The sequence below is a fragment of the Taeniopygia guttata genome, chromosome 1, assembly GCF_048771995.1.
Source record: "Taeniopygia guttata chromosome 1, bTaeGut7.mat, whole genome shotgun sequence".
NCBI classification, from domain to species: Eukaryota; Metazoa; Chordata; class Aves; order Passeriformes; family Estrildidae; genus Taeniopygia; species Taeniopygia guttata.
In genome coordinates, this window is record NC_133024.1 from 37929858 (window position 1) to 37939347 (window position 9490).

Consider the following 9490-nt stretch of genomic DNA (forward strand, 5'->3'; position numbering starts at 1 on the left):
CAATTTCTTGCATTCCCCCCACTTGTGCCCAAATTCAGGATTGAGCAGGGCCTGGAGGGGAAAGGTTTGCCAGCCAGTGCAAGGGTGCAGGATCCAGAGCTGTAACTGCAGGAGCCTCACTTAGACCCACCAGCAGCATTTGAGATGGCATTTGAGGATTTTGTCTACTGGAATAACAGCTGTATTCTTCATATATAGCAGGATGACAACTGCGCTCAAAAATGGTGAATTTTAAGATGTTTCTTTCAGCTTCAGAAAGAACATCTTACTGAGGTACTCAGCATTCTCAGAGATTTATTTGCTAGTAAAGTGCTGGATTCTGCTGCCACTGGAATGGGGAGCATGGTTCACAAGCTCTGCACAATTGGGAAGTAGAATAGAATAGAATAGAATAGAATAGAATAGAATAGAATAGAATAGAATAGAATAGAATAGAATAGAATAGAATAGAATAGAATAGAATAGAATAGAATAGAATAGAATAGAATAGGTTAATTTTTAAGGGACCTACAATGATCATCCAGTTCAACTCTCTGAACAATTCAGGGTGGATGTGTTGCAAGTGTTGAGGGAGGAAATGGGACTTGGTGCAAGGAATCTAAGAAGGCAGGAGGAAAGATTTGACTCTGCAGATCAGTGATACAAAATATCCTGACTCCAGGAGCGTTGATAAAGGGCAGTAAAATAGCACTGGATTCACAGTAAGAGGCTGATAACCACTTGTGCAAGGGCAGGTTAGCTGCAAGGAGTGGTAGATATTTCAGTCTCTTTAAATACTGAGGTGTGAAAACTCAGCACAAGGCTTAAAATTATGGCAGAACTGTAAGTTTATTACAGGACACTGAGAAAAACAGCTTCACTTTTTTTTTTTTTTTTCTTTTCATTTATAATAAAATTTTTCTCACTTCACTGCTGAATGCTGCAAGTTAAATGTGGAATGGGTCAGCCTGGTGTGATGTTAAAACTAACTTCCACAGCTCAAGGAGGTATTGTTTTTCTGTGCAATATAAGGTACAGTTTTTGGAACACCATTTTTTTTATTATTCAAACCCATATTTTCTCTTGCTAAGAACATTAAGTTCTGAAATCTACTTCAGACAGTTGCAGTCATGAATTTTCTTAGACACTCCAAATAGGACACATCTCTCTGTTATCCTGAAATGCACCAAAATTGTACAATCACCAGAGGATAAGCTGCAGAAAAATGCTCCATTTTTATTACTTGCTATCAGAGATACCATCTCTTCTCTCAGAGCAGTTAATTTATGAATTGATTCTAGAGAGCTAACTTCTTAGTTCACTCCAACTTCTTAGTTGGAATGAAATGCCCCAAATGTCTGAAATGACAAGTACACAGGTGCTTTACAGGGTAAGAGAACAACATTCAAAGGCAAGTTAAACAGTCAAACTGTGTGATCCTTCAGCTGCAACTTGACAATGATGCAAAGGTATTTTGATAAAAATATCCAAACCCACAGTAGCACTTAATTATCCATTCTCCAACTGTGAAAGTTATGTCCAACTTCTGGTATGTTTCTTGGGTTTAGTTATCTATTTGAAGAAAAAAACATCTTGAAGAATAGGCATGCACTTTTCTTCAAATCTATCTTAGAAAAACTGCCTGTTATGTAAGAGACTCCTATTTATCAATGTCTAGCTTATCCTCCACTTCTCTAAGTGCATTTACACCAAAAAAAAATTATGGAATAGATCTGTTCATTCATTCTGAACAGGTTTTGACTTTTCAGACCCCAGTTCAGAAAGAATGCTTTCCTACCCAGTTGCACTGGATCTCAGATAGCAACCTAAAGGTCCACACCTCAACCATTTCCATGCTGCTACAAGGAGACTCAGGAAAGGGGAAGGGAGATCTGATGTGGTGAAACTGTTGTTTAAGTACCAGCAAAACACACCCAGAGTCCTAGTTCTAAAAAAGCTTAGTCATGCAGGTAACAGCAACACACATGCAGAGAATCCCATCCTGTGAGCCAGTCCAAAGTCACCTTGACAAAGACAAAAGTTCCTTCCTGGGAAGAGTTTACCTTCTCCCCTCTAGGGTCTACTCACCATTGTCATCGGCCTGCATCAAACATGCAGCTTTTTTATACTGCCTCCTGCAGAACCTCCTTCTTGGTTTTATCACCTGTTGTGTGTTCAGGGCTCCACATCTTCCCACCATTTTAGCTCTTGCCAAATCTATGTGCAGTCCAAGGCCACCTTTTAGCTCACAGCTACTATTGGCTCAACTGCAGAGATGTCTGTCTTCCCTGACTGGATGGTGGAGGATGGTGGAAGGACATGGGAGGACTGCAACCTCTTGAAGTTGCCATTTTCTGGCCAAGCCAGTCGGTAGGATGGGACTGTGGAGGGAAGCCTCTGCTCTGTGGGCTTGGGGGGCTTTCTGCACATGTTGAGCAAAGCCTTCAGTTCCGATCGGAAGCTGTCATTGAGCCAGCAGTAGATGAAGGGGTTGTAGCAGGTGCTGCTCATTGCAAACCAGTGGAAGGCAAAGTACAGGGCGTTGTTGGTGTGGATGGTCTGGCTGGAGAGGAGGATGACGTAGCAATTCAAGGGGAACCAGCAAACTGCAAAGAGGATGACAACGAGCATCAGCATCTTGATGGTCTTCTTATTCTTTTTGCGAAGGACAACGTACTGCTCAATGGTGACATCCCCAATGACATTGCGCAGCCAGAGCTTCTTTGCCACTGTCATGTAGGCAGCGGAGATGATCAGAAGGGGCAGGACATAGAGCAAAATGAAGGTTGTTAAATCAAGGTACTTCCAAAAGAGGTCAGCAGGCTCGGGGAAATCTGGCAGACAAAGGCACCGGGTAACATCCTCACTGCAAATGGAGAGATGGGACAGGATGAGAGGCACATATGGCCAGGCATGGCGAGATAAGTACATCAGAAACAAGGAGGCAGCTGGGAGAGGGCTCCTGCCACAAGTCCTGAAAGCAAACACTGTGTTTATCTCACAAATGTCACAGCTGAGCAGAGCTCTGCTCTTCAAGGATCTGAGCCATGGAGCAGCCAGTGAGCAATGTGGTGATAATTTCTTATGGGCATTCATGACCTTATGATAATTTTATGAATTTCATCAATTACAAGATTTCCAGCTGCACATAAGCAGGTTTTTATTTTCTGTCCTTTGGCAAATAGGAACACATTCTCTGCACATATTAAGGACCTTTCCCTCATTAAAGCACTTTCCAAATACTAAGGCTCTTGACAGCTAAGGCAGATTTATCTACTTTCCTAGGTCTAAAGAGTAGATTAAAATCTGTTGGGTTTTAGTGGGGTTTTGGTTGGTTGGTTGGTTGGTAGGTTGGGTTTTTTATTTCCCATTTCTGGTCTGACCAAACAGGTCAGATTGGTATATGGCATAAAATGCCTGTGTATAGAAGTAAAGGGTCAAGCCAGATCCTCTAACTTCTTAGCCTGTTTTGTGTGGTTAGTGGGACAGAATAAAGATAAAATATTTAAAAATAAAAAGGACGGGATATCAGACATTGCAAAAGGAATCGGATGAAAATTGTAGTTTAGATCCATGTTTGGCTGACCTTGACATATGCTCAAGACTTTCTGTAGAATATAACAAAGTATGACTGCTCAGAGTTTGGCCTCCAGGGAGACCGTGGAGGAAAGCAAAGCACATCCTTACCTGTATTCAAAAATAAAGAGCTTTTGGTAGATAGCATGTGGTAGGGAAAAACAAGTTGCCATGATCCAGATTACAGAGATGTAGATAACACCTTTTCCAGTAGATATGCGAGGTTTCAGGGGGTGCATTATAACCTGTGCAAAATCAACCAAAATCTAGGCTTATTACATTTCTGGAAAAAGTTATGCTTTTTTTTCATACAATCTTCCAGCCTTAAATTTAGCATGGTAATTTAGTACCCAGCTCCCAATGGCAGTAAGCTGTACATGAAAACCTGAAATTTAACATCATGAAATATGGTTCAAATCATATCGTAGTCCTATCCTCAGATTTCAGTCCTTTCATCTAGGTTGGAAAAACTGCATACTGCTGTTAATACACGTTCATTACCAGGTTCAATTTCCTTAATAGAAAGGGAAAAAAAAAAAAAAGAGGAGAAAAAAAGTCTCAAACTTTTCAGTTTCAGTATCAGTGATGCAAAGAACCAAAGGGTTTAACCAGACCTCCATGGGAATGCTTCTGATAGTGAGCACATTTTCTGGAAACAATCTTTCTAGCAGAAAATTCCAACTGTAAACAGTTTTGGGTGGTTGTTGGGTGACTCCAAGCTGATAATACCCAAATGTCCCCAGTCTTGAGCCCAATATCAACAGTAAGCTATAGCTCTGCTTGTGACAAACACCAGTGTCCTACAGTCAGGTCTCCAGTATTCAGGGTAACAGGAGGTGGGACATCCCCAAACATCAGGAGATAGAGCTGAGAAAATTAACTAGGATGTCCCTTAGAACCCTGGTACTGGACAAGCCACCCCAAAGGAGAGCTGTCCACATGAATTCCTATCAGGATCTTGATCTTTCTCTTTCTTTGAGAGCTACTGAATTATCCACTGCATACAAACTCCCTTTACTCAGCTGGAAGAGATACCAAGGTGATGGATAGGATGGATACCTCCTTTTTTGCTGTGGGTTTGAAACTATTCTGAGAACAAGAACTGCTCCCCTACCCTGTCAGCTCCTCATGAATCTTATGGTACTCTGGGAGCTGGAAGGGAAAGGACATGTGATCATCCTTTCTCAGTTTACTTATGCCCTCCCAAGCTTTCCATCCCTCTGCTTCAGAGAGGTCTCACCTGGTGCCTGTCCACAGCAATGGCTGTAAGGGTCAAGGCAGAGACGTGCAGGGAGCAGTACTGTGCAAACCTACTGACATGGCACATCCCCTTCCCAAAGATCCAGGTACTGTTCACAAAACGAGCCTAAAAAAGAAGAACGTTAGTTTTGTGCACCCCACAACTGCTTATAGGTACACCTCCAGCGTACACACATTTCCTTGTGCTGTGTAAAAGACACTTAGAAGATAGCAGGTTCTTTGTTTAATTGTATAGCGTTCTGGCTTCTGAACGCTGAAGAGGCAGGTTACTACCGCTCAGTGGCCTCCCGAACAATACAGCAGCGCAGTACCAAAGATGTTTGTTCTTTTTTATTTACAGTGTATCCTTCTGCAGCCTCACTATTGAGTCAATACATTTGCTCTTCCTTTTAGTCTCCACTTATGGGATAGGGCTGACCTGTACATCTTATCTCACTTCAGGCAAACTACACCTTTTCAGAACAACTTGTTAAACGATGCTAAGCATTTATTTATTTTTCAAAAAGTTTATAGCATTGCTTTCAAAATACTTTAGAAAAGAGAAGGGGAAAAAAAATCAGATGCTACAAAGTACTAAGCAATCACTGCAAGGCTATTTTTGCTCAAGTACTATCAGGGCCACATTAAAAAATGGGTAATTTCCGATCTTCAGCTAGATAACAGGAATCAGAGAAGAAAAATACATGAAGGGTTTTCCAAAGGCAACTCCAATGGCTGTAATTTGGAGTGGACAGGTATCTGCAGAAGATCCACACACTGCCTATTGCAGGAAAAGCCACCAAAGCACCTTTATGGCACTGTAGAGGCTCAGAGAAATGTATTTTAGTCATGGGGTGGATTGTGGTGGTGCATCCCACCCTCCCAGGCTGCACCATGTCTGGGAATGCTGGGGCGCTTCCTTTCCCTCTGGGGTGGGGTATCCCAGGCATCTCTGCCCCCTCTTACCAGCGTGAAAGGTGTGTTGAGGAGCGTGATCATGATATCGGCTACAGCCAGGTTCACAATGAACAAGCTGGTGGCGGAGTGCACACGCTTCGTCTTAATGACAACATGACAGACCAGGACATTGCCGAAGAGGGCGAAGACGATGATGAAGGAGTACGCCGCGATGAGCAGGGCTTTCACCGTGGTGCTCTGCGACTCCGCTCCGTACCGGCTCCTGTCCACAAAGCTCCGCCAGTCGGCCAGGCTGTCATTATCCCAGGAAAAGAAACCCGACGCGTTCGGGACTACAAAAGTCTTCTCCAGGCTCCCATTGAGGGATAACTTTCCTGGGGTCACAAAGGCGTTAACCAAATCGGGGAGGGTGAGCCAGACAAAACAGGGTAACATCTCTGGACCCGCTGCGCCGCTCCAGCTCTGCAGGAGCTGATTCGCGGGAGCAGCACCCGCTCCGTGCGCCGGGAGAGCCGCTCCCGCCCCGCTCAGCCCCGGCGCGCTCGGGGCTGCAAACGCGGCACACCAGCAGTGGGAGCGGGGAGATGCTCCTGCCTCCCGCAACCTGCTTCTCCTCCCCTCAGCTCGCCGCTACTTTTGCTCCTTCAGCCAGCTTTATATCCCCAGAAGAGCTCCGAGCCGGGATCTTCTGCAGTCATTGGGCTGCATGACATAATTTGAGATCTGACGTGCTGCTTTTCCACGCAGTTGCGCTCCCGGGCGCTACTCCGAGGTAAGTACATCTGTGAGAAAGGCAAAAACATTCTCTTCAGATGTCAGAATCCGTTTTCTCTACCAGCAGCCAAGCTCAAGCAAATTCCACGCTGTTTATACACCAGCAGTATGTGTGCCAGCTCTGCTCTCTCTCAGGACCGGTCAAATCTGAGCTATTTTACAGGTTTGGCAGGCAAAGTTTCAGCCTATTTCTTAGCTAGAATAGAATAGAATAGAATAGAATAGAATAGAATAGAATAGAATAGAATAGAATAGAATAGAATAGAATAGAATAGAATAGAATAGAATAGAATAGAATAGAATAGAATAGAATAGAATAGAATAGAATAGAATAGAATAGAATAGAATAGAATAGAATAGAATGGAATAGACTGTAACAGATGAACTGTAAATAACAAGTTGCCTTATTGTACTTAAGAGTATTTTTCCAAATACCTTTTTTTCTCTCAGAGAGACATGGAATACTCCAGTTTCCCCTTGGCAGGTATTTCCTCACAGGCAAAGGAATAAAAGCCTGATGTGAAACTGCTTTCTAGGGTTTGTAGAAATAGAGGTAGTTACAAAGATGTGATTACACAGGACAGAGAACAGGAACTGTCCCAGCCAAGTGAGCCCAGTATCCAAAGCAAAAGAAGCTGTATGCTGCTCCCAAGCACTGATGATCAGATAGCAGCATGTGTGTTCCCTCTGCCTTTCCCACAAAATACATAAGGAAATAGAAAATCAGGACCAGGAGACCAAGACCCACAAACCTTAAACAGAAAGATGTGCCACTTCCCAAGTGCACATGTACAGTGCTGCACCTCTGCTGAGGACAGATCTGCCTGGGTGATGCCAACTAATCCCAGCCAGAGCTGGTTTCATACATAAAAGGCAGGCATTAATTAAATGACCATTATCTTAAAAGCTTGCCTTATAAGCTGGTCATTCACTGGGGAAAAAAACTCTTCCAAAGTATGTTTGTGACTGCCTGAGTGACCTGCTCAGGCTGCCTTCCCTTCACCACCCCTCAGGAGCTATGCACAATAACACAAGCAGAATGGACAACCCACAGTGCTACTCTGCACACTGCTACCAAAGTATGTTTCTTCCATAAAATAGTCCAATTTAAGCTCTTGAGGCAATTCAGCTGTGTCAGAGAAAGTTTTTCAGTACGCCTGCTGGAGCTGCTAAGGTGGTAGTCACACCTGACCATTCAGAGAGAAGAAACATGTCCCACTCAGAAGCACTAGCAGGAAACCAGTCTCAAATAAAAGCCCAAGAAAATAGTAGAAAGTAGGACAGAGCAGCGTTCTTATAGGTTTAGGATGAGAACAGAGGGGTCAGCGGCATATATCGCCCTGCTTGCTATGCTGCTCCAGCAGCTGCCAAGGCCCTCTCCCTTCCAGCACTGCTGGCCAGTGCATAAGGGCATTCTGCTACTCAAACACCAGCTCTGACTATTTCACATGTATTACATCCTGTTCTGTACTATAATCTGTATTTCAGCAAAAATTATCATGTTTGTTTATTTATGCTCCTTGATCTAATTCTTTATTTCTAGCAGGGTACCCTTACATATGTAGCTGGAGCTGCCATTGCCTTTGAAGATGAGGTGCATCCAGGAGAGTAGGGCACCCTGTCACCTCCTAAACCAGGCTGCTGCAGGATGGGAATCTCCTCCCCAAGTCAGCTCAAGCCCACCCTCCTTCTGAGCTGCATTCTGTGTCTTGTGATCCAGAGGAGGTGGTCCAACCACACTGGGCAGGCACACCCAAAATACCCACAAAGCGTCATGGAAAAGCCCAGTGGAAAGTCTATGCCAGGTGTCTCCCACACTGCTGGTGTGTCTTTCTCTGCTTCACTACACCGTTCTGATTTAGTTCTGTATTTAAAACATACTCCAGTATGAGCTGTTTAAGCAGCTCACCTAAGTTTGGTTGTTACTAGAGAACAGGCTATAGCAGATTTGGCAGTTTGGTAGTTGGTCCTGCCAACTTCACCCTTATTCAATAATCCCCAGCACTCCAACAGCAAAACAGGAAGCTGTACAGAAATGTCAGGATTTGGCAGGCTGAATGTGGTTTTTATAAAAGGTACCTGTGAAATTATGCAATTTCTAAAGTGAAAAATAATGTTTGAAATAAAGCTATATGGATGGACCATTAATTCAGTCACCAAAAAAGTCACCAAAAACAACTTGTGCAAGAGTACTGTTAACAAGATTATAACAAATTAGAAAACAGGCCTGGTGGGAATAAAAGATTGTAAGAAGAGTATAAAAAATTCAGCTAGACACGCCAAAAAGTTTGGAAGCATTCAAAAAGAGGAATAATGCCTTTTTTTCTTTTTAAATACACAGCACAGTGCGCTTCTCTCCCTGTCCCTGGGAACAATCTTTCACTACCATGGCTTTAATTAACTTTTGAGCTTTGCATTTGAGCTTTACTGAATTTTTGAGCTTTTCTGAGGCAGGGGAATTGAAGTTACACGGGTGAGAAGTGATTTTTCAAGAATTACCCAGTGTGACCTCTGAGAAATCATGTTGATTTTTGGAGCCTCTTGCCCCCTCATATAATCACATTAATGTTTAGGATAAGCATCTCTTTACAGTACAGTCTTTCTTCACACACCAGTTACATGTTTTCCCCTGAAGTGAAGGCTGCTATGTTTATCTTCCATAGACAAAACACAAAGCCACTGTGAATTTGACAGCTGACTGAAAAAAAAATTGTGAAAAGGGAGAAAGAGCCTTTGATATGATTCCTATTATTCATACACATTCAGCTAAAATCTTTTCCTAAGATGTGTGTAACATCAAAATACAGAGTCCCCATTTGTACTGCTTGAATTACACAGCTGAATTCATTCTCATATACCATGATGTTTAATAACAGTGCAATACTGGGTTTAAGTTCTCTTGGTAGAGTTGATATCACTAAGACATTTTACAGCTTCAATAATGAAAACTGTATTCTTGTGTCCAATTATGACTCGGAGTTCAGTTTTCAACTGTATCCACATC

General features: G+C 43.0%; 1 protein-coding gene across 1 annotated transcript; it reads right to left on the minus strand.

Annotated features, from left to right (window-relative positions):
• Positions 1-277: 277 nt before the first annotated feature.
• Positions 278-9457, minus strand: GPR83 (G protein-coupled receptor 83). Its single transcript, XM_030269500.4, has 4 exons — positions 5761-9457; positions 4796-4921; positions 3667-3800; positions 278-2845 (listed from the first exon to the last, which is right to left on the minus strand). Exons 1-4 carry the CDS (start codon positions 6145-6147, stop codon positions 2221-2223), a joined length of 1272 nt encoding a protein of 423 aa, XP_030125360.4. The 5' UTR covers positions 6148-9457; the 3' UTR covers positions 278-2220.
• Positions 9458-9490: the final 33 nt, after the last annotated feature.